At 56.2% G+C, this 24,054-nt stretch overlaps 2 protein-coding genes across 5 annotated transcripts in view; one reads left to right on the forward strand and one right to left on the reverse strand.

The window, feature by feature from the left end:
- ATP2B3 (ATPase plasma membrane Ca2+ transporting 3) overlaps positions 1-7,961 on the forward strand; it is a 67,829-nt gene extending 59,868 nt beyond the window's left edge. For 2 of the 3 annotated variants that reach the window (XM_074360071.1, XM_074360072.1), the window contains one exon: positions 5,223-7,961. In XM_074360071.1, coding sequence (XP_074216172.1) covers positions 5,223-5,549 — 327 coding nt within the window. In that variant the 3' untranslated portion in view covers positions 5,550-7,961. The remainder of the gene's footprint in view (positions 1-5,222) is intronic. The other variant, XM_074360073.1, reaches the window with a different exon arrangement.
- A 1,802-nt stretch (positions 7,962-9,763) lies between these two features.
- On the reverse strand, positions 9,764-20,637 carry CCNQ (cyclin Q). Of its 2 annotated transcripts, none has more exons than XM_010964103.3 (5): positions 20,321-20,637; positions 17,615-17,798; positions 16,062-16,194; positions 13,950-14,177; positions 9,764-10,314 (listed from the first exon to the last, which is right to left on the reverse strand). In XM_010964103.3, the coding sequence occupies exons 1-5, from the start codon at positions 20,436-20,438 to the stop codon at positions 10,225-10,227; spliced, it is 753 nt and encodes a 250-aa protein (XP_010962405.1). In that variant the 5' UTR covers positions 20,439-20,637; the 3' UTR covers positions 9,764-10,224. The 2 variants fall into 2 exon arrangements, with proteins under 2 accessions (XP_010962405.1, XP_010962406.1); XM_010964104.3 differs by having other exon boundaries at positions 9,764-10,254; positions 20,321-20,634.
- Positions 20,638-24,054: the final 3,417 nt, after the last annotated feature.

The raw sequence follows: 24,054 nt of genomic DNA on the forward strand, positions 1-24,054 counted from the left end.
TGAGGGAGCAGTGGGGGGACAGGGAAGGAGTCGGATGGAAGAATTCTGAGTGGTGTGAGCCCCGCAGTCTGCCGGGCGCAGAGGGCGGAGGGGGTGACTGCTCCCCAGGGCACCGTTTCCCTTGTGGCCGTTGTCATTGTTGTTCAGGCGCCTTCGCTCTTCTTTTTCTCTTCTCTTCTTTCCTTCTCCTTCAGTGGGGTGGGTGTTCCCGCAGCCCTCCACTCTCCTCCTGGCTTTCCCCTCCCTTCTCCACCTCCACCATCACCTACGTTGCAAACTCAAGCTATTAAAGCTCACGACAAAAGCAGGGGACATCCACTTTCAGCCGTGACCTTCACTCCCTCTGCTCTCAGCCTAGCCATGCATCCGTGGCACAGTCACCCGGCAGAGTCTGGCTCGAGCATCCGTTCTGCTTTGGCTCCATGGGGCTGGGAGGGCCCCTGGGGCTGGAGCATCACCTGCCCTGTCCCCACCAAGGGAGCTGAGGTGAAGGCAGGCCAGGGCTCACGTGCAGGGACAGGGCTGGGCAGCGGACAACCAACAGACAAGTAAGCCTCAGAGAAGGAAAGAGAAAAATGAATGGCACTATTTTGGATGCAAGGTGTCCAGGAAAGCCTCTCGGAGGGTGGATGTGTGAGCTGAGTTCCAAATAAGAAGAAAAGGCCAGCTTCAGATGGAAGAGCAGTCTGGGCAGGGGATTGGCAGATGCGATGGCCCTGGGGGAGACTTAAGCTAGTTGTTTGGAAGTGAACCGTACTGGGGAGGAAAGGAGGCAGAAGAGGTGTAGGGGTGCTGAGGGATCTGGATGGATGGTGACTGTAAACGGCAAGAGGTGAGGGGGAACCCTGAGGCTCACTGGGGAAGAGCTTCCACAGCAGACGAAACAGCCAGTGCAAAGATCCTGAGGCAGGAATGTGCCTGGCGTACTTGAGGAAAAGGGAGAGAGTAAAGGAGAAAGAGGAAGAGCACAACCCACAGCCGGCCCTGGAGGACTTCAGGTTTTCCTCTGAGGGAGACACAGCTATTGAAGGGTTTGGACTAGTGGAAGGTATGACATGCTCTGACTGAAAAGATTGCTCAGGCTGTGAGAATAGACTGCACAGGTCAAGAGTGGCCACAGGGAGACAAAGCGTGGAGGTAAATTTGAAGAAGCAGAGCCTGGAGTCTGGAGAGAGAGTAGGGGACTCATCAGCAGACAGATGGACAGAAGGATCCAGGAAATGCATGGATGTGGATGGATAAGAGAAAAGGTCCAGACAAGCCCAGGGGCTCTTGGCCAGGAAGGAACGGGGAACGGGGAGCGACAGGAGGAGGACCCGGAGGCAGAGGTGTAGTGCACAGAGCACCGAGCGCCCAGGTGGAGAGGTCCCGGGGAAGTAGGGGCAGAAGAGAACAGAGTGAAAGGATGTGGGGGTCCTGAGTACTGACAACCCTCTCCGGGCCATCAGCAGCAGGTGGAGGGACCACAGCACCAAGAGAGGGTCTCTTTTAAGATGGGACAAATGAGTAACCTAGGCAGGGGCAAGGGAGCTGGTGGGGCGATGCACCCAGGCGGTGAAAGGGGAAGAAGGACTGCATCGCAGATGCCAGAAGGTGAGGGGCATGTCGGGCCTAGCTCGGGATGAGACGGGAAGGCACAGTGCAGCCCTCCCCCCTCCTCCGGCCCAGCCAGACCCACTCCTTGGCCTTCCCAGACACCTCGGCCATAGCCCTAGGATAGTGTCATCTTTACTGGACAGTGCTTTTTGTGTCTTTTACTTTTAAATGATCTTACAGTATCATGGACTTTGGGGGGTACCATGCAAAGAGTTCCCACAGTCAGGACCCAGAGGAATTTGATCACATGCTGAAACATTTGGAGTCCCCACGTGGTAGACAGTGGAGGGCACAGCTTGACTCAGTGGTCAGAGAGAAGGGATGGGGCCAGAGACCCAAGGGACATCAGCCACATAGGCGGCAGCTGGGGAAAGGCAGAGCTGGTTGTGGGTCCCTGGCAGACACGATACCACAGCGGAGGTGGGGAAGGTGCCTCCATGAAGAGGTATGGGCCTGGGGTCGGGGGTCTTGGTGCCTCCAAGGCTCAGCTGGAGCCCCACACTGGGATGGGAAGACTAGGCGAGAGTCAGGGTTGGAGCAGCCCAGGCTGAGGGTCCTCCTCGACCCCCTTCAATTCTAGAGTCCTGTTAGGCACTGTGGGGAGATGAAGGAGCTGAAGCTGCTGGGAAGGGTGGGCCCTGGCCGCTGACACAGGTGGAGGTGATGCAGACGGTGTTCACGGCATCAAGGTGGGCGATGGGCGGCACTGACAGCGTTGATGGCAGTGAGGTCCATTGGGGAGTTCCAGAGATGGAGAGGTAATCTGAGGACCCTGCCATAGTCCTGGGAATAGCCCCAGGACAGGATAGGAGTTCCAGGAGGCAGTCAGGGCCACGCACTGGGAAAGGACACTGGGTCCGCTTGGCCATGACTGCACTTTTGCTGGGACACACTAAACTCTGCCGTGGGGACATACTCGGCCCCAGTGTGCGAGCTCAGGCCCTCAGGGCAACCCTCTCTTAGAAGCAGTGGCCAGTTCTCACCAAACCCGTGTCCCGGGAATTGACTGTGCCCAGTAGCATGGGGTGGCCTAAAACCAATCCGAGTCATTTGTTAGGAGCCCAAGACTGGAATGCAGGGAAGTGGAACCTGGAGGGAAACTGGCTCACCGTCAACTGGAAGAGGCTCGGGATGACTTGCACCAGCGGCAGCATGTTTGAGCCCACGGCCCTGGCACCTTCCGGCTTTGGCAATAGGCAGCTAACAAGGCAGACACCACCCCTTGCCTGGTGGCTAGTGACAGACGTCAAAGTGAGACTTTGATTATACCCAGGAGGACTGTCCTGAAGGAACAGAGGCTAGGTAGGGAAGAGCTTGGAGTTCAGCTGGGGGCAGGGAGAGCAGAAAGGATGGAGCCAGGGGGACCAGATCGTGGCTGGCAAACTGACCACAAAAGATCAAGAGCAGCCGTGTGCCAGGGGCTCCCCAACATTTCTGGCATCAGAAAAGGCCCAAATAATGAGGCCACAGCTGCACCGGCTACAAAAAGTGAACTGGTTTTTTTCCTTCATTAAAAAATGTCAAGTGATTCTCAGTTCCTGTGTTACCCTGAGCGCAGAAGCCAGTCTGGGGACTGAGAGCAGATAGTGGCCATCTGCCATCGGGAAGGTGTGGCTTCACCAAATTCAGAGAAAATGCTAAGTGGATTTAAGATGCGGAATTAGAAAATTCTAAATGTATGGAGCTCTTCGGCTCACTTTTTTGCACTTGACTGTGAGGGTCTCCTCGTTTAAAGTGATGTAGGAGCACTATGCTTGGCTGAGAAGTGCTGGCTCCGGGGTCCAGATGGCGGAGGGTTGAAAGAGACTCACTGTCAACAGTGCAATTCATGGGCTAAACCAGGGGCAGCCAACTTCTCCCATCAAGGGCCAGAGAATGACTGTTTCTAGTTTTGTGGGCCAAGTCTCTGTCCAAAGTACACACCTCTGTCCTTGGATCTCAAAGATAGCCGCAGACAATGCATAAAGGAATGGGCATGGCTGTGCACCCAGTCAGACTGGATTTCCAAAACCAGGTTGAGGGCCAGAGTTAGCTCGTGGGCCACAGTTGGCCAACACCTTGTCTAAACTGAGGAAACCAAACCCTAGGACCTTGGACCTGGAAATGACTTCAGAAGTCAGGTTGTGTCCACTCACTCACATCAGGACAGTCTGGCTTCCCCACTTCAGCCCAAGGCCAGCTGGCTAGTGGAAGGCAAAGGCAGAAGGCTTTGCATCGACTCTGGCTTCTGGAAGCAAGAGGGAGCCCACGCTGGGGGGCCAGGGAAGGAGCAGAGAGGAGCAGCAGCTCTGTGGCTGGTAAAGCTCATGAGATTCAAGTGCATGTGTAAGGCAAAGGGGCAGCAGCCAACAGAGACAGAGCAGGGTCCTGCGGGCCTCAGGACTTGGGGCACCTGAACTCTGCTGGGGCCGTGGGCTGCCATGGCCAGAGAGCAGGGCATTGTGAGAAGCTCTTCCCTGCAGGGAGTTATGCTGATCTGAGGTCTGCAGATACCAGGGGGGTGGCCAGGGAAGGTGTAGAAAGCCTGAGTGGAGGGACAATATGGCAGATTCTGGGGACTGAAAGAAGCTGTCTGGCTTGGAGAGTGAAGAGGAGGACCAGCGTCAGGTAGCAGTAGATTGTGAAGGGCCTCTGGTGGCAGGAGATGCAGGATGGAAGGGTCTGTGAAGGGAAATGAGGACCCAATCCAATGCACTAGCAGCAGGCAGGGGGCGGGGCTGAACAGGACAAGCTCAGTGGGAGCAGATCAAAAGTGGGACCATTGTCCATCTTGGATGCCTCTGGATGGGGGACTGGCAGGGCCTTGGGCCTGGAGCTCTGAAGAGGGGCCTGGGCTGCAGTCCCTGGTTATAGCCAAATAAGCCCCAGAGCCGTGACCAGGGCTAGGAGGTGGGGCTGGGGGTGTGGACAGAGAGGAGGAGGATCAGGGCCAGGCCAGGGTTCTGGGGACCCTGGGACAGAGGAAGGAGCAATGGAGGAAACAGAGACAGAGAAATTGGTGAGGCAGGAGGAGGGCCACACAGGGGCAAAGTCAGGGAAGCCGGGGCAAGTTTCTGGAAAGAGGGGCAGTTGGCCCCTGAGAGATCAGATAAGATGGAGACACAGGAGGGCCACTGGACTTAGCTGCAGGGAGACTGATGGCCGGGTAGGCCTGGGCATGGCCGGCACTGGCTACAGCCACGGGAGTCAGGGGGGCTGAGAAGAGGACGCCAAGAAGCCAGGGAGAGAGACCCACTCAGGAAGGGCCTGCAATGTGCCCTTAGGCTGGGGGCTTTCTCTTGCCGGAAAGTCTGAAGAAGGGAAGGTAGAGAGCCCACTGGCCACACCCTCCCTTTTCCAGGTCTTCTTTCTGTGCTCCCACGTTGGAATTCAGATCTGGCTGAGAGCCCAGGAGAAGCCCCAGCAACGGCTCCCTCCAGTGCAGGGACAGGGGGTGAGACCCAAATGTGAAACCCTGCCCACGGCCAGGCAGCGGGCCCCCGTTGTTCATGAACACTTGTCATGCAGTGACCCCCTGCCACGGATGTGGGTGGAAGCCACCAGCACCAGCCAGCCACTGACTGTCTCCTTCCTTCCTCCCTCCCTCCCTGCTCCCACCTTGGGCCACCCCTCCCCTACCCCTCCAGATCCGGGTGGTGAAAGCATTCCGTAGCTCGCTCTATGAAGGCCTGGAGAAACCGGAATCCAAGACCTCCATCCATAACTTCATGGCGACGCCCGAGTTTCTGATCAATGACTACACCCACAACATCCCCCTCATCGATGACACGGACGTGGACGAGAACGAGGAGCGCCTGCGGGCCCCCCCGCCCCCCTCCCCCAACCAGAACAACAACGCCAACGCCATAGACAGCGGCATCTACCTGACCGCGCACGCCACCAAGTCAGCTACCTCGTCAGTGTTCTCCTCCGGCCCCGGGAGCCCGCTGCACAGCGTGGAGACGTCCCTCTGAGCAGAACTGCCCTCGGCGCGCGCGCACCCACACACGCGCGCACTCGGCCGGCGGCACCAGCCTGCGAGGAGCGCCCGCCAGGCAGCTGGAGACCTTGCTCGATGGCACTTGCGAGAAGCCTATCCTTTCTAGGCTTCTTACCCAGGACGGAGGAGGAGGAGGTGGAGGGAGAGACCAGAGAGCAAGAAGAGTGGTGTCCCCCCCACTTTTTCTATCGAAGCTTTTTTTTTTTAATGAACACTGTAATCGCACCAGATGTTCACTGTTTGGGCTGTGCAATGAGGCAGGGGCTGGTTTTGATTTATTGGGAGGAGGTTCGTGGCACCCTCTGCGGAGCCATTGGAGCACCAGATTCACACAAAAAGAGAAAAGGCGAGCAGCCCCACTCTGCAGGGCCAGGAGTATTCTCTGCCCGGACAGCCCCCCGTGGGAGCCGCCTGCAAACACAACCGCGTCGCCCAGCACCCCAGCCCCAGGACACGTGCTGCCAGTCTGCGTGTGCGTGTGTGCATAGGCACGTGTGTGTGCGTCTAGACATATACGTGCATATAGGACCAGATGCATCTTTAAAGAATAAGGAACTATTTATCGGCATGATATCTCCATTTTTCTTATCAGGTGTTTTCATTTTGAAATTTCATTATTTATTGTGGCAGGGGTTTTTTTTTTTGTGGGGGGGGGGAGCGCGAGGCCGGAGCAGTTGTAATACAATCGGAACATTTGGAACATTTGCACTTTGAGACCCCTGCCTATAGAAGAAGAAAAAAAAACCTGTCGATGGAATTTTTTATTTAAAAGGAAAATACCAAAGTATTGATGAGAACGACCTCCTCCAGTAGGCGGAAGGGGGAGGTTTGCTTTCAGTTTCCTTTGGGTCCAACTCCAATTCCAAGTCCTGAATTCTGGCTGGTGGGCTTTCTCTGTCTGCACCCCAATTGCAAGAGCATAAGACTCCGCCCCCAGTGGTAGCTGACATCCTGGAACAATCCAGAACCCCCGAGCAGCCCCGGGAGAGCCAGGTCTGCCAGGTGGGGACGGGGAAGTGTGCCAAGAGTCCGAAAGAAAGCAGAGGGAGAACAACCATCGAAACCTAAGAGGAGCTGACAAGACCACAGCGCAGACCCCAGTGCCCTCAGCACCTCCACCTGGATTCCCACTCCGCTTTGGCAAAAGCCCAGAAGTTCTTGCTGAGGGAGCTGCAAAGCGCCTGGGAAAGGTTCTCAGTCACCACCGACCAAAGCGCTCTCCTGATCCTGGTCTTCTCATTCAAGGCCAGCTCTGACCACAAGGGAGGGCATGGATGTGTGTCTTCAGCCACCTCAGGCACCCTCCGGGAAGCAGACGCAAAAGCAAAGCTCCTGGGAGCGACAGTCCCCATCTCCATGGCCCTCCTTGCACCTGTGGCTCTACCTCTTGGGGCGGAAGGCTGAGGAGGTCAGCCGGCTGAGCACCCAGTCTGCAGGTGGGGAGAGCTGGGCCTGGGCTCCCCAGATGGCTCCCTCGGGAGCCTCTCCTTGGAGTGTGGGCACCCAGCGTGCCAAGCCTCAGTTTTCCCTGAATGCGTGATAACCAGGAAGGAAAATGCAGAAAAAGCAACGGTTCCTTTACCTTCTGAATTCACCTGCCTCACTTTTTGCAGGGAGGAGTTTGAGGTGCAACCTGTCACTTGGGCCTGGGGCTGAGCCTCTGGGGGACAGCTGGGAGCTGAGGGACCAAGGGTCAGAACAGAAGGGCAGATGTGGAGGGGCACACTCAGCAGCTGAGCAGCAGCTGGACTGGTGGCCAGGCTGGTTCACCCATCACATCCCCACTGGCGGCGGCTTGTCTCAACTTCACCTGCCTCTGTGAGCATCCGGACCACCGTCCAAAGTGCACTCTGTCCCCACTGTTAACAATAAGGCCATGTCACCCCTGAGCAGGTGTCGTCCAATCTTGGGCAAAGGAATTTCGGTGAGAAAAGCAAATCCCACTTAAAATGCCAGCTACAGGTAACTTAAAGCCATCCCTTTTTTCCAAAGGGCACATTGAGAATGTTACCCATTTGTAAATTGTTCCCTACTGTCCTTGTTTAAACAACAGCAAACAGGGCAACTCAATTTGTTGAGGGTCTGTGTGTTCGGAAACAAGAAGTAAAGCTGGAAATGTTTAAATTGAAGCAAATCAGCTACTCTCATGGACTTCTCTTCATTCTCCATTGTAGACACATTTCTAGAACAAATGGTCGACATATAGTCAAACCCTCACTGATGCTGTACAAAGTTGCCTAACGTACACGTCGACTGTTCAGTCCCCAGGCTGCCTTTCCACAGGGTGTGGGGCTCAGATTGCTGCTCTGGTTTCTGTACAGGTTTCAGGCCGAGGGTCCTGTCTCATCAGGAAGCCCCTCTCTATAAAGCATTATATTATATGGAATGGCTTGGTCAACTGTGTTTCAGTTATTAACTCAGTTTTACATTTTTATCTGCCTGTTATAAAGATGAACAAAAATATCTTAATGAGGAAGACCACAGATGCATAATAATTTAAAGTCTGTAGTTAAATTTCGTAATTTAAAGAATAGACCAAAATTTCTGTGTATTAAAAAAAAATGAAAGGCTCCTACAATCCCAGCCTGGGTAACGCGTATGATTTCTTACTGGGTAAAGTCTCGTATGGAACCCAGGAGAGGTGTTTTCCTCCCCTTTACCAAAGTGGGGTGAGCCCTGTGGGAGGCGGGGTTCCCTGAGCATGCGGCCACCTTTCTGATCCGAAGGGAAGGAGGAAAGGGCTTGCCCACCCCGGGGTCAGAGGCGCTCCTAGCAGAGGTTTGCATGGTGGTCCTCCATTGTCCTGACCCAGAAGGGCCTGGCCTGAGTCTCCAAGCTGGCATCCTCGGGGTGGGGGGCACCCAAATGCCCGAACCCTGGCACACTTGCAGACTCCCTCTTTTTTCATTGTGATAAAATACACACAGTATAAAAGTTGCCATTTTTACCGTCTTTAAGTGCACAGCTCAGTGGCACTAAGCACATTCACATTGTTGTGCAACCATCCCTGCAATCCACCTCCGGAACTTTTTCGATCCTCCCAAACTGAATCTCTGTCTCCACAGAACACTGACTTCCCCAGCCCCTGGCCCCACCCTCCTACTCTGTGTCTAGGAATCCGGCTGCTCTAGACATCTCATACAAGTGGAATCATAAACTATTTGTCCTTTTATGACTGGCTGATTTCACTGGGCATAATGTCTTCAGGGTCCATCCATGTTGTAGCAGGTGTCAGAATGTCCTTCCTTTTTCATTCTAAATAACAGCCCACTGTATGGTTGGAGCACAGGTTGTTTCTCTGTTCATCCAGCAACGAACATCCAGGGGTGGTTTCCACCTTTTGGCTACTGTGAATCATGCAGCTGTGAACAAGAGTGTACAAACATCTTTTTGAGTCCCTGCTTTCACTTCTTTTGGGCAGATACCCAGAAGTGGAAGGGCTGCATCCTATGGTAACCTGCTGTTTAACCTTCTGAGTAACCGCCAGACAGTTTTCCACAGCAGCGGCACCACTTTATATTCCCCCGAGCAGTGCTCAAATGTTCCAACCACAGATTTCCTCTTTAACCCAAAGCCATGGAAAGAAAACCCAAGATTTTCAACTTATTCACTTGCTCCCATCCCTTCCTTCACTCACTAGGCGTCTTTGAACACCTGTGTGTGGGGACATCCACAGCCCAGCCCCTCTGCTCTGCCAGCAGAGCCACGAGGGCAGCTCTGGCCCAAGATTTGCCAATGACTACCACGGCGACAGTGCCAAGAGTCCCTGCATCTCGTTGCCTCATATTGCTATTCCTCCACTCTGCATGTCACCCTTGTAGACTTGGCAGTGCCCGGGGAAACATTTTCCAGGGAAGCTGCCAAGAAATGAGAAACAGGATTTTTTTAATTCAAATGATACTCCTTAACCCCTCTTTCCAAAACGGATGCTCACTCACCAAGGAGAATGACTGCCAAGCCATGCAAGTGCCCCAGTGGAGGAGCACGAAGGACACGTGGGCTCCTACAGGGGACATCCCACACTGTGCCTTCGTGCCTTCAGGGACTGATGGAGGGCCTGCCCCAAGAACATGAGGCACACAAAGGGCAGTTCCACCTGCACAGCACTTTAGGGGAAACCGAGTCTGTACAGCACCCACAAAGCCCCCAGGGTGCACGGGCTACAAAGCAAACACAGAGTATCTCTGCTGATTTGCATCATCTTTTATTACACAAAAATAAAATTCCATCTATGTGGCACATTCATACTTGCTATAAATCTGGCTTTTAAAAAATCCCCAGGGGTGCAGTCCCATTCTTTCTTTGATTTTCCTTCCTATGGCGTCACGCCTGGACAGCAGTTGGTGTCCTCCCAAAGGACAAAAGCAGACACTCCGCTGACTCCACAGGCCGCCCCACGTGGTGCGCTCCCAGCCTGCCAGCTGGAGGCGCCACTTCCATCACCATCTGGACCGCGGCTGCCGGGGACACTCAAAGCATGAGAACCAAGTTGGCAGCACACCATCGCCTTCACCAGCCCGTCTCCAGCAGCACACAACCAGCCCTCCCAGCTGGTCCTCTGGGGGCCGGCCTTCACGGCCCTGTGGTGGTGCCGTCCCCAGGCAGCCGGGCGCCCCGGGCTTCTCTTTGGGCAGGCCTGGACCAGGGCCTTAGGGGATCTCTGTGTCCATGGTATAAATCTGAATGAGATCAGACACAATGTTATCAATGATTGGCTTGGTAAGGTCTTCACTAAACACCTAGAAAGGAGAAGGAAAACAGGTTCCGATTAGACTCCCTCTGTGCTAAACAAGGCACCCGTCACTAAGTGCACAATCACGTGGCACGGGGGGATGGCACGGGGACCTGGCCATCGGAAATGATGGTGGCTCTCTGGAAAGCCAGTTCAGTCACAGTCTGCCAGGACTGGTCCCAGAGCAGAGAACACTCCAGATGGAAGAGGCCTTGGTGATTGTCCAACTCAGATAAGAAAGGGGACTTGTCCCAGGTGACACAGGAAGTCGGTGACAGAGCTGGACACAGAGCACAGGTTCCTGCCTCTCCCCAGGGCTCTCAGGTCCAGGATCTCGGGTGGGGAGGGGAGCAATAGGAGAGGAGGGAGCAGGAGTCTATTTCCATAAACAAGCAAGAGAGGTCACCTGGACCCCACCCCACCCTTGGGCACCCTTGGCCACCCCCTGGGAAACATGGCCCTGCTCTCTGTCGTGGACCAGACTTCCTCTTGACTCGGCAAGGGAGCTTAGAAAATTGTAAGGTGAGTCCCCAGGGGCCCAAACCAAGAGGGCTAACCCTGCACATTTCTAAGGAAGGTCTGGACCTGGCCTGGCTCCTGGGAGGGAACCTCTAGGCCCTGGCATGTCCTGCCTGATGAAAGGGTCTTGCTTTGCCAGGGGCCAAGGGCCCTGCCAGGCAGTCTCTGCCAACAGCGTGATTCCTGGTGGGGCCTGAGGCCGCACGTCTCAGCTTGACCTCCGGGGTGCGGGGACCCAGGAACTCAGGTCAGCTGGGCAGGTGCTCTGGGCCTCCAGGACCGACCCCCATCAAATCCCTGGACAGCAGCGCTCAGGGAGCGTCCCTGGTGACAGCAGCCTGTGCATGTTGTCACCTGTCGCTGCCAGGAGAAAGGGCACTGTCCCACGACTTGGCTGGCGGGAGGCCCGGGAGCTCGTGCCTGGTGTCTCCCGGACCTGCCCTCCGCCCCTTTCATCTTGGCTGGTCTCACCCTGTGTCCTCCCCAGTGTCTGACCCTAACACCCGGAACCACGAGAACAGCTTTTCTCAACTCTGCGAGTCCTCCTGGTGACACAGCGAGCCCGAGGGAGCCCCTGGGGACCCCTGATGACACGGGAAGTAAAAAGTAAATCAAGGCACCCCTGGTTGGATGCTGTGGCCCCTCAAGCCAGGGGCTTGCTGCGTGGGTGTCAAAGTACCACAAGGGTCAAGGCCTGGGGCTGAGCCAGGGCCAAAGTTGGACTGAGTCCACCCCCTCCATGGTCACCAAAGAAAGCTCAAACCTTCCATGGGCTCCCATGTCCAGTGGGGGCCAGTGACTGGGAAATGCCTCCAACCTCTGGCTCAGGAAGATCGGTCATCTCCCCTGGACTCCAGGTGGAAAATAAACACTTGAGAAATACGGGCTTACTTGTCACGTCCACTACCTATGTGACCCTGCAGACCCCAACCCGAGAAACGACCATTAAAAAGTAGTCCAGGGCCAAAAGGTGGAAGCAACCCAAGCGTCCATGCACAGAGGGATGGACAAACACAATGTGGTCCAGCCAACCCATGGAACAGGACTCAGCCTTAAAAAGGATGGAAATTCAGACACCTGCTGCCACATGCTACTGCAACCCAGAGGCCCAATGCAGCCTGGCACAAAGGGCTGCTCCGCTACCATCACGCAGACAAGCAACAACAGAGAGGCCAATCCACTAGAAGTGGCGGCTAGGAGAACACGAGGAGGGCCAGTGCCTCACAGTTGGGGAAAGCGCCCCAGGGCTTGCGGGCAGGGTGGAGGCAGCTGCCCATCACTGAGCAAGCGGCCCTGTCACCTCATATGCCCAGAGGGTTCCCAGATCCCCATGCACATAGCCCAGAGCAGCCCAGAAAGAGTGAAGAACTAGGGAAAACGTGAGCTTCTCCCCAGCCTGAAGAGGGATGTAAGTCTGTGCTGCCCAGAAAACAGGCACTCTTCTGTCATGAGGGCCAGAGCAGAGGGGAGCAGAAGCAGCGCAGAAAGGCAGGCACGTGGAGAAGCCATGACAGGAAACAAGTGACGACATCACAGATTCAAGTAGCCCAGGACCAGGGCCACCGTGTGCACCAGATGCCCTTGAACAGCAGGGCCAGGAAGCAGCAGCCCCTTCTGCCATCACCTGATTCAACCAAGCGCGGACACCATGCTCATGTGATCCGGAAGGCCCTGAGAAGCACAGTATTGTCCGCAACAGTCAACCTTTGACCCCCATGCTGCCATGGGGGTGTGTCAGGCCCGAGGCTGGGGTTACAGACGCGTCTGTTCAAAGACACTTACACACCTGCTCCCTGCCAGGCCCAGGCGCTGGACGTGGGGAGGCTGATAAAGCGGCCAAGATCCCTGGCCTCCAGGTGCTTACAGTCCGGGAGACTGAGGGCAGGGGGGCGGGGGGTAGTGTGCGGAGTTAGACAGGCCATAAAGGACAAGGAAGCAGAGGGCAGGAAAAGCTGCGTTCTCCCGGGGAGGGTGTGCAGGCGGGGGAGGCTCCCTCCGGAAAGGGGGTGGGGTGCCATTTGAGCCAAAAGCTACAGGAGGGGAGGGGCCAGGAGCAGGCCCAGGAAGGCGCCCAGGGAATACTCTGTTCAGGAAGCAGGTGGCACACTTGAGAAGACCTCTGGCCACTGTGGCTTTGCAGGGGACAGGTGGTACACAAAAAGGAGGAGACCTCAGGTACCTCAAACTCTGCTTACACAGAATCTCATTTGAGGGCAAGGGCAGATGATGAGGTGTTGTGAAGAAAGGAAAGTTCACATATGGGAAAGGAAAAACTGAAAATGATCTCAAAATTCCCTTTTGAGAAAGAGGGGGACTACTCAGGGAAAACCAGCCAGTACTGCAGCCCATCCCACAGACAGAGCTCAACTGCCTGTCCACACACTGCTCTTCAGCTTCAGGAGGTCTGGGGGAGGCAGGGGCTCCACCAGTCACCGTACAGGGGCCTTGGTAATGCCTTGTCATGCCAACGTCTGGCCCCGAACAGCTTCGGTGCCCTTCAAAATGGACCACAACCGCCCCATTTTTCCTAAGGGGCCTGTGCAACAGCGAGCACCGATTCCAACTGTTCTGTGCTTTATCACTAGCTGGTTCCTTCTCTCTCTCACCTGTCACCCCTCCATGAACATCTGCCTACCCTCCATCATGTGCCTAATTCATCCACCCCCACCCCTTACCAGTCGTCCATTGGTATCTGTCATCTGTCTACCCACATATCATCCACCCGTCTTCTTGGAGCATCCCTGTACCTCTTCCACTGAGAAGCCAAATTTATCAACCTCTGATCTATGACAAGAGAAGCAGCTCTCAACCCGGGGTGGCCTCCACCCATGACAGCTGGCTGAGTCTGGGCACGGTTTTGGTTGTCAGGACGGGGGGCAGGATGCTGCTCAACAGCCTGTAGTGCCCAGGACAGCCCCCAGAGCCATCTGGCCCCGAATGTCCACAGGGTCGAGGGGGAGAGCCCACCTCGGACTGTCATGACAGTGTATTTTCAAGCTTCAGCATTCCCAAGTAGCCCACATCTTTCTTCCTGGATAACTGAACACTAGGCAGGGGGACCTCTGAAAGTCCCTAGGCAAAGAGAAGGGAGATCCACACCAGTGCACAGGGCAGTCACCTCACCTGCCACCACGGCTTCTCGGCCTCGGCCTCGGCGGGCACCTCGACCCCATAGGCCTGCAAGGCCAGGTGAAGCACTGCCACAGCTATGTGCTGAGCCCGGAAGCGGAGGCACAGCCCGCCATGGTAGCTGTCCCGCAGCAGGGCCCAGGCAGTGACGGAGACGGGCGTCCGCTGCCAGCTGTACCGATTCAGCCAGTTCTTGAGGGAAATCAGGTAGTGGAGCAGGTACTGCAAAGACACGCCAGTCAGCCGGTTGGCCTTCGGGGCTCCACTTCCCCCCACCCCTGTCTCCTTACTGTGAGACTCTGTGGCCCCTCTGCCCGCTAGCCACTCTCCCCTGAGCTGTCGCACTGTGTATGAAACATAGATCGGATTGAGTCACTTCCCTGTTCAAACCCTCCAACAGCTCCCAGTGTCCCTTAGAAAAAGCCCCAGTGCCTTCCGCTGGCCTCCAAGCCCTGCCTCTCGGGCCTCACACCACCCTCTCTCCTGCCGTGTTTGACTCAGCCAGGCGCATCCCACCCAAAATCACATCCACCCCTGCCCAGGCCCCAAGTGCCCGCCCCTCTCACCCTCCAGTCCAGCTCCTGAAACCCACCTGGGCCACTCCTGATGGCCACCCCCACCACCATCCCTCTCCATCGACGTGGCCCTGCTCTGGCCACCATCAGAAATCATTCTGCTCATCCCCTTGGCCCAACTCAAACATAAGGTCCAGAAACAGCACCCTCATCCGGAGAACAGAAGACTGCACCCCTGCGTCCAGCCTGAGGCTTGAGGCCTAGAAGCTGGTGACTGCAGTTTTCTAGCAGTGCCACGGCCAGTGTCGCCGCAGCGGCATCCTCGGCCGTGAACTCTTCCTGCCTCCCCAGCACAGCTGTCTGTCAGCTCCCGCTCTGGGAAGACGGCTGCTCCGCCTGAACATCACACTCCTGAACAGACCAGTGAGCCCACTGGCCAGGCTGGGGCACAGACGCTTGGGACTCCAGCCGCCATCGTACACCCCGTCCCCACCCAATGGAGGGGAGCCCCACTCCCATCCACAGCCGGCCCAGGGTGGCCCCTGCCTTTCAGCTGCACTCTGCCCTGAAAGGAAACACAATGGTGGGAGGACCCCACCAGGGGTTTCTGGGATTAGGAAGGCAGTGGGGTGAGATTCTAAGAAAGGCAACATGAGGGCCTTCTATGGTGACAGACCTGTTTTCCATCTTAACTGTGGCGGTAGCTACAGGGAAGTACGCACCTGGGACAAGGGCACGGTGCTGGATTACACAGCACCACCAGGACAAGTCACAAGCGAGCAGCGCCCAGACTGGGGGGCAAGGGTAGGCCGCAGGACACCCTGACAGTTAGACTGTATCAGAGTTTTGCAAAATTTGGGAGACTGAGCAGAGTCTCTATCTCACACGGGGTCTCTGCACTATCTCTTCCAATTGCTTATATATCTACAATTCACTCATCAAACATTTCAGTTAAAAAGAAACAAAATCACAGAGCAGAGCCCCACGTCACAGCCCCTCCCCCACGTCTCTGTAGGCCACCCTCGCACGCTGCCAACACGGGGGGTACAAGGCCCCCAAACAGTGCACCTATGTGCTCTAAGGGTTCATGTGTCCCTTTTGCTGCTGTTTGAAACAGTTCTTCTGTCGGGACTCACGTGTTCCTAGCCGTTAAAAATGAGTGACTCGGCTTTTCTCGTAGGTTCCTAATAAGCACAGCTGAGCAGGATGGGAGCCCTGAGGCAGAGCAGCGACTGTTGGGGACAAGGACTCTGGCAGGTCACGAGAGCAGCCCTGCCTCCCCATGGCTCACTGGACACACAATTTGTATAGGTCTGGGGATCCGCATGGGCTTCGGATGGTCACAGAGATCCCGGCTTGTGGCCACAGCTGAGTGGGCGGAAAGGCGGAAGCTGAAATCAGAACTGCCTGGGAGAACCCAAGAGGGAGCGGGGACAAGAGAGGTACCCGAGCTGGTCCCCATGAGCAGCAGGAGCGTGCTGCACACTGCTCTTCCCCAGGCACCCCACATGGCGTAGGGGTGCACACTTTCCAGACAAAGAACAAAGAGGTTCGTGCCTCTGGATGCTGTCGCCAATTCCCTAACGTGTACCTTGTGTGGGTGCTGGAAGGAGACTTGGAAACGCAGGACTCTCAGCACAAGAAGCTCGCACTGCACGATGCTGTCCCGGAGCTCCCAGAAGCGGGAGTCCAGCTCCAAGGGCTCACCGCCCGGGTGAAAGTACCTGTGCAGAGAACGGGTGAGGCTTACAGTGGCCAGGGAGCCCCTCAAGCCACGTGATGCCCGCACGCAAACGCCAGCGCCCTTCTGCCCTCGGTTAGCACAGGGTTGCTCTGCCCACACTTTTATCACTCGCCCTTCAGCTACATGACTAGTGTTCAAGAGGGAAACAGTAAGCAGCAGAGGAAAGAGGCCGGCTTCTAGCTGCCACCCTGACGGCCTGTCCCGCATCGCTCAGCAGGACATCTCTGCGGTCGCTGTGGAGCTCCCGGAAGCCGCACTTCCCGCCCGGTTAGCCTGGCACCTGGGACGGTCCCTGCAGCAGGGATGGCAATGCCCAGGGCTCTCATTCTGGGCCCACGGAGGTGTCTGAACATAGGGATGATGCATTCGGAAAAGCAAATGCATTTCCCAGATTGTCCTTATTTACACCTTAAACACCCACAACACTCGCACCTACGCAAGACCTCCAGGATGTATGGGAACAGGATTTACACCCAAGTGATGGAAATTCTCTGCTGCTGCCTCATCTTCCTAGCTCCTCACGCCTCTTCCGATTTCCCTGCAGACCTCCCCTCCATGCCTACTTCTAATTAGTGGTCCACACAACGTCCGCCTCTCCCCATCCTTCCCGCTGAGCCCGGCAATTACAGGTGGACTCCAGCTGCCCTCCCTTGCTTCCCTCCCCCGTTTTTCTCTTGGTCTTTCGCAGTACACCGAGAACCTGTCATGTTTACTGGGCTGGGAGTGCTTTTCCGCTACCTGTTTATTAAAAGAGAAGCAGCACAAAAGAGGCTTCTTTCCTAACGATTAGAGTTCTTGGAAAGGCTATGACCGCCACTAGTCAGTAACTTTCCACACATCGCCTTCTCCTGGGCCCCTGGGCCTCAGCAGAGCCTGCCCAACTAGCTGGACCCACGCATCCCTCCGAGAGAGGAACACAGCTGCTTGGGCTCAGCACTGCAAGAGACGCTCCTTAGCAACTCTGACTCAGTTTCTCACACCATCTATAAAAGACAATTGCCCCAGCTGCATGGCAGACCAACCTCTGAGGCCCACAGAGCCCACCTGGTTCGATCCACCCTGTCCAAGACTCCACAAGAATCTTCTTTGACCCACCTCTCCAAGCTCCCTCTGCTCCAGCTGTACCCCACCCATGATGCCAGGAACTCTCTTACCCATCCCCCTCCACACTCCATCCGGTCTTCAGGCTTCCCAAAATCTGGCCCGAGCTTCTCTTCCACAGACGCCCCAGGCTTCTGACAGTAGGCTCACTCCCTGCCTGTGCTGTTTGTGCTTCTGACCCTAGCTCAAGGCCACCCAGGCACTTCCTTCCCTGGGGCACAGGGCCAAGCGGGACCTTTCTCTGCCCTCCCACTAGAACAGACATGAGGAATTCCTCCCAAACACCTGGAAACTATTACCTGTTGGAAACGTTGATGATGTCACGAGTACGCAGGTGCTGCTCCTCCACTTTGCCAGCCAAGTAAAGGGAAGACATGGCGACCAAGTAGGGGTCATAGGCGTCCAGGTTGATCTCGCAGAAGAACTTATGGTAAATGGTACAAGCGGTGGCGATTGGAATTGACTGCATCCCTAGCTTGACACCTACCGAGAGAAAGCAGGCAGGAGAGGACTTCAGGCAGCGCTCGCCCCCGCGGAAGTGCAAGGGGGGCCGCTGGGCCGGGCCCCTAGGGGTGCACAGCCCTGCTCAGACAAGACCAAGCGCTTAGCGCCTAGCTGGCGGGGGCTGTGGAGTCTCTCGCTGGGTCCTCCACCTGAGGGACTGAGAGCCAGGCTTCTCAGATTCTGATGGGCTAAGAAGCCACTGGGGTCGTGCTCCAATGCAGCACCCCCTCAGTAGCTCTGCGGATTCCACACCCCTCACTCCCAAGTCCCCAGGCCATGGCCCAGCCACGACCGCAGAGCACACTAGGCGAAGACTGCAGACTACCGCCCAGTAAGCGCCAGGCCTACGAGTTTCCGCACACCTCAGAACTGAGGTGGCTGTCCACTTTCACCTTAGCACGCATTTAACTAGAGGTTGCCCCTGCCTCTGCAGCTCGCCTAACCAAAATCCTGCCACGGTGACAGGAGGAAAAAAGGCCTCTTGAGTATCAGAGGCCACAAGTCCCGATGCTATAGTTCACGATGATGCTCAGCACTGGTCTACTCATCCACAGTTTAGAAAAGGCAAGAAAAGCGAGCAGGATGACTGCCAAAGGCAACCATGGGCAGAGCAGGAGAAATGCAACATCTATGGCCACAGCCAGGGAAGAAGACCAACACACCGAAAAGGGCACATAACTCAAAAACCAGAGCATGGTGGGTTGATTTTAGGGTTCAAGGCCATTCCCCAGACAGCACCTAAGGAAATCATTGGAGCACAGAACCAAAACAAATTCACAATGACCAGGGTTAACAAGAGAAGGTTAAATGACATCCAACAGACTGAAAGAAGGTGGACAACCACCAATCAACAGTAAGATTAAGTTCAACATCCTCTACCTCAGAGAGAGTACTAGTTCCACAGAGTTGCTGTAACAAATTATCACAAACTAAGCGGCTTAAAACAACACATTTTTTTTTCTCTTACAGTCCTCATGGTCAGAGGTCAGAAATGAGCCTTAGGGGGCTAAGCTCAAGGTGTCGGTAGCACTGGTTCCTTCTAGAGGTCCCAGGGAACAATCCATTTCCCTACCCTTTCCAGCTTCCAGAGGTGCCTGCAGTGTTTGGCTCGTGGCTCCTTCCTCCATCTTCAAAGCCAGCAGTGCAGCATCTTCTATCTTTCCATCATCAGATGGCCATCTCCTCTGCCCATGCACTCCTCTGGCCTCTCTCTTTAAGGATGGGTGTGATTATATGGGGCCTACCAGATAATCTAGGATAGCTCCCTCATATCAAAATGTTTCATCCCATTTGCAAAATCTCTTTTGCTACTTGAGGTAACAGTCACAGGTTCTGGGGATTGGAATGGGGACACCTTTGGAAGACCAGTATTTAGCCTCACACAGAGGGCAAGGGCATTGCAATACATTTTATAAAGAAGTCCTTCAAAAGTGACATCTAAAGTGCTTTTAGCATTTCAAGGTTTAAACTTCAGTTACACAGACAGTTCTTACACGGGACCCCTCATTCTCAGAGATGTCAGATTAGGTTGTATTGCTGCACGAGACCGTCCAAGTCTTTTTCTACATAGCAAACTCGCGAAGGGCAGCATGCTTCTCTGGTTTACACGGACCCTCCAAGCAGATGCAGGGCAGCATTATAAGGGGACGCTGCCATCCTTCCTTATATACTTTGCAACTCTTCTTGGAAATTAAATGTACAAATCACTGAGAGTAATGATCCTGCATCATTCCTCTAGACTCTTCCCACCTTGACTCGAAAGCCGACTCACCCAAATCCCTCTCCCCTAGAGTGCACACAAGTAACAAAGATCGGAAACAAACTATCTGCCAGTGGAGAAAGATACTACTGACAGGCAAACTGTTTCTACAGGAATCCAATTGGCTTCATTGTATGGCCTTGGGAGGAGGGGCGCCCAATACGACGGTGGACGCCCTGGCAGCGTTCAAAACGGGAGCTGCGCCCTGGGTGCTTGGTGTGATGGGACCTCGTTAACAAGGCTTGTCACAAGCCTCATCGACGGCGTGCTCCAAAATCCTCCGTGAGACCAAGTGCCAATACCCCCGTATGCTGGGAGACAGGTGTGGCAGAAGGCGAGGTACACTCAACCCAGATACGGGCGCCCCGACTCCTCCACCTTCTAGCTGCAGCTAGGCGCTTTCCACGTCCTCTCTTTGGACCTACACGCCCGAAAGTGAAATGACAATGTCCGCGTCTGCCTCGCATCTCAACCTAGGACACAGGGTGTGGAGGAAAGGCAGAGGTCGAGACCCCTGAGCTGGGGCTCCCAGCCTCCGCTAGGACCGGGCAGGCCCGGTCTCTTGCCTCCGCTCAGCCGTGATAGCTCCGCATCTGGCGGGTCCCCTCTTTCGGGAAGCAAGTCCCCGCAACACCAGCCCCTGCCCGCCCGCTCGGCCGGCTTGGTGAAAGTGCAGCACTGCAGCTCCGGCCTCCACGTCCCGTCCGCGCGGGGACCTCCCCCTCTTCCAGGTGGCGATTACCTGCCTCCATGATGAACCTCGTCACTCGGAAGTGCACCCTTGCTTCGGGTGCCGGCCGTCCCTCGGTGCCCGGCGTCTCGCCCCCTCCTCCGCAGGTTCCCGGGCCAAAGGCCTCCATGAGGCCCCGCCCCACGGCGGCCAGACCCCCCACCGGAAGGAGAAGCGTTCCCAACGGGCGGAGGTCAGCTCCCGGGGTCCTCGCGGCGGGAGCAGAGGTCCCGCCCCAGCCCGCCCCGGCTTGCCCGCCCCCAACTCCCCCACCCGCCTAGGTGAGCGCGCGCAGCTCTAGGAGAACGCGGGTCCGGCTGAGTGCGCAGGCGCAAGCTCAAGCGCAGGCTCGGAGACCGACGCTGCCCGGAGGCTGGCGTACGCCTGCCCCGCCCGCGGATGCGGCACACCGCGCCCCTGGACCCTTCATGCCTCGAACTAGAGAGCCGACGCTCCGCCCCTGCACGCCGGACGCAACCCGCCCCGCCCCTGGAGGCGCACGCTCCGCCCTTGGGAGCCTCACGGCCCCGCCCCCTGGGGAAACGGCAGCCAGAACCCGCGAGGGTACTCCTCCAGGGCGCAGCGAGCTCGCCGTCCGGGGACCAGGGCACAAAAGTACCCCCGAGCACCTGAGCTGCAAGTCCCTGCAGTCTGACTAAGGTGTTGCTCCTGGCTGGTGGCCCCCCCGTAGTTTAGGACGGGAAGACCTGACTGTGGCGGCCGAGCCGGGTCGGGGGTGGGGAGGGGGTGTTGCCTACCAGACCTCAAGCTGAGGCGTCAGTGGCTCCCAACAGGAGAAGGCATGGGATTCCATGTCAGTATTCGTAAAACCCGAATCCAGGTTTGCCAGAGTTTCCCACACCTACAGATAAGCCCCGAAGGAAGGGCTGTACACAGAATAAGGGCCTTAGAGTTGTTTGTGTCGGAGTTTCCAGCGGCTCTGCATCCCTAGGGCATCTGGTTGCTGCTCGCCTTTCCAGCCTGACACTCAGTAGAAACTTAATACATGTTTGCTGAATACCCAACTCCCAATGCCATCCCGCATTTCCTCTGTGTCCAACAGTAGGGAATTGTGCATCAGGCATTAGGGATGTAGAACAGCAAAAGGACTCCTAAGCTAGTGACAGTCACTCTGGTCATTCTGGTACAGTCAGACAGTTGGTATGATTTGAGAGGAAAAAGCCACCCCCTCTCACCTACCCAGGCCAACCTTGATTCTCTTCCGCAGCTCCCATTCCTCTACTCAGCTCCACTCCCCCCCAGGCCTCTCTCCACACCAGCTGGGTTGGTATCCTATGCTGCTGTAACAAAGGACCGATAAACTAGGTGGCTTAAAACAGTAGAGCTTTACCCTCTCACAGTCCTAGAGGCCAGATGTCAATTTGCAGTCCTTAACTGAATTACATCTGTGAATCTGCAAAGATGATTCTTTTGCCAAATAAGGTCACGTTCACAAGGTTCCATGGATCAGAACATAGACCCATCTTTTAGGGGGACTGCCAAAGCCCACAACACCAGTCACCAAAATCGGCTCCCAAAAACTTAAGGCTGAGCAGACCCTGCCCTCCATAACACCCTCCAGGGCCCCATCCCCTCCAGAGAAAGCCCAAGGCCTTAACCTGACATGCTAGTCCAGTGGAGTCACCCTGTTGACTGGCCACTCCTGGCAAAGGCCCTTGGCAGCTCCCTGAAGCCCGAGGTCTTCACATATGCTCCGCCCAGTGAAGGAATTCCTGCCCTGCATCCATCTCCCCGCGTGTGCTGTCCAAGGCAAGGGGCAGGCACTCTGGGCTGAGTAGTGCTGTGCGTGTGTGCGTGTGTGGAGGGGCTCAGGGCCCCCAGCCTCCTGTGCTGCTGACCTCTGTCATACCTTGAACACTCTGTCACTGCTGTCTGTCCCTGGGCTGGGAGCAGCTCCACCGCCTCCCCACTTGAAGGGCCTGTGGATCTTAGGAGATGAGACCACTGCCTCCCAGCTTCCCACATCCATGCACAATGCACACGCCCCCTCCAACGCACGCACACACAGATGCACACACTCACACACACACGTCAGACACTCCCCTCACATACACTGGGGTGCACACATGCATACAGACACATGCACACACCCAAACCGTATCATTCTTCTCTCTGGCCCCTGGCCAATGGCCTGCCTGTCACTTCCTCACCCACTGGGTTTGCTGGTTAAACAGCGCCGCTGGGACTCCTCATTCTCCCCAGGGCCTTCTGTGGTGTGAGGAGTCTGGGCTCAGCTAGTCGCAGGTGCCTGTGAATGCGAGTCGAGGGAATGACTCAATGAACACATTAATTTTTAAAGCGCCGGGTCACAGGGCACCCTCCTGGCAAGCAGCCTGGGCTCAGTGGTTGATAAATGAATAATTCACCAGCCACCAATTGGAGCCAGCAAACCACTAGGCAGCGCCTCCTCTCCCACGGGCAAGCCACACCCACCACCTGGGGCCCCGCCCCCTTCCCTGCCACAGGTCACCACTCCCAGAGGCGGCATCTCCCGTCTCATCCCCACTACCCCAACTTCACCTGGGGCTCATCTCCAGGCCCAGCACAGAGAAGAGGGTCAATAAAGGTGGGGCGGACGATCATATCTGAAGAGGATTCTATGATGTTCGCCAATGCCTCCTTATCGACCCCCGACTGTGTGCCTCCCGACACTCAGTAATCGGCAGCCTCCTTCTCACTGTGGCACTATCATCTAACGAGTGAGTGAGTGATTGAGTCAGGCTGAAGGTCAGAGGATGAGGCAGAGAAGGGGGAGAGGCATTTGGGATGCAAAGGAAAACCAGTGCCCAGGCAGGGCCTCGGGAAAGCCAAGGGGGTCTTCAAAGGCAGGGGTGATTTCCAGAGTGCACGACTGCCCACCTCCTCCCCAGTGGCCTTCCCCCAGCAGTCAGTTGAAAAGCAGCCTGGTCCAGGTCCAGTCCTACCACTTGTCCTTGGAAGCTTCTCACTCCACTGTCACCCTGGCTTCCCCCTCCTCCTTCTCACCACAGGCAAGTCCAGCAGCCTCCCTCAGGGTCCCCCTCCCTGCCCTCACTGCCCTTTGCCCACCCACCCTTCTCAACGCCACATCCCTGAAGCCACTGGTGTCCCTGGATTCCATGCTTTGCCCTTGGCCCCCCGTATACGACCCTGCCCGCAGTAGACTGTCCCGTCACCCCACCCTCACCCCCGTCCTCCTCTTAGTCCACTCAGGTTGGGGGCCCTATAAACTGCAGACGTTGGTTTCTCACAGTGCTGGAGGCTGGAAGTCCAAGATCAGGGTGCCAGTGTGGTTAGGTTCTGGTGAGGATCCTCTTCTGGGTTGCAATGGCCAACTTCTCGCTGTGTCCTCACATGGTGGAGAGGGTGAGGGACCTCTCTGGAAACTTTTTATAAAGACACTGATTCCAGGAGGGCTCTGCCTAATCACATCCCAGAGGCCCCACCTCCCAATACCGCCACCTTGGGCATTGGAACCTTATCATATGAGTTGGCGGTGGGAGTTGGGGGTAGGGGCACATTCAGAGCAGAGCATGCACCAAGGTCATGAGCAGCAGCACTCGTTGCAGTTGACCGCTTGATAATAAAGGCTCTGGCTCTGTACATTGGTGTCTGACTGCTGTCCCCTTGTGCCCCGAATCTGATTAGACAACCCAGGTGCTCCCTCCTTTGGCACCAGAAGGGAGTCCAAACCCCACACAAGACCCCTCACCCCAACCACGACAAAGAGCCCTGCCAGTGTCCTT

Source organism: Camelus bactrianus, chromosome X, assembly GCF_048773025.1.
Source record: "Camelus bactrianus isolate YW-2024 breed Bactrian camel chromosome X, ASM4877302v1, whole genome shotgun sequence".
Taxonomy (NCBI): domain Eukaryota; kingdom Metazoa; phylum Chordata; class Mammalia; order Artiodactyla; family Camelidae; genus Camelus; species Camelus bactrianus.

What these genes read in the sequence shown, in the direction of transcription:
- CCNQ (XM_010964103.3), bottom strand. Translation starts at nt 20,438, where the DNA reads ATGGAGGCCTTTGGCCCGGGAACCTGCGGAGGAGGGGGCGAGACGCCG. An exon ending in CCTTCCAGCACCCACACAAG is followed by an intron (nt 14,178 to 16,061) that starts GTACACGTTAGG and finishes GTGTCTTTGCAG; the next exon opens with TACCTGCTCCACTACCTGAT. An exon ending in CCGAGAAGCCGTGGTGGCAG is followed by an intron (nt 10,315 to 13,949) that starts GTGAGGTGACTG and finishes TCTCCTTTCTAG; the next exon opens with GTGTTTAGTGAAGACCTTAC.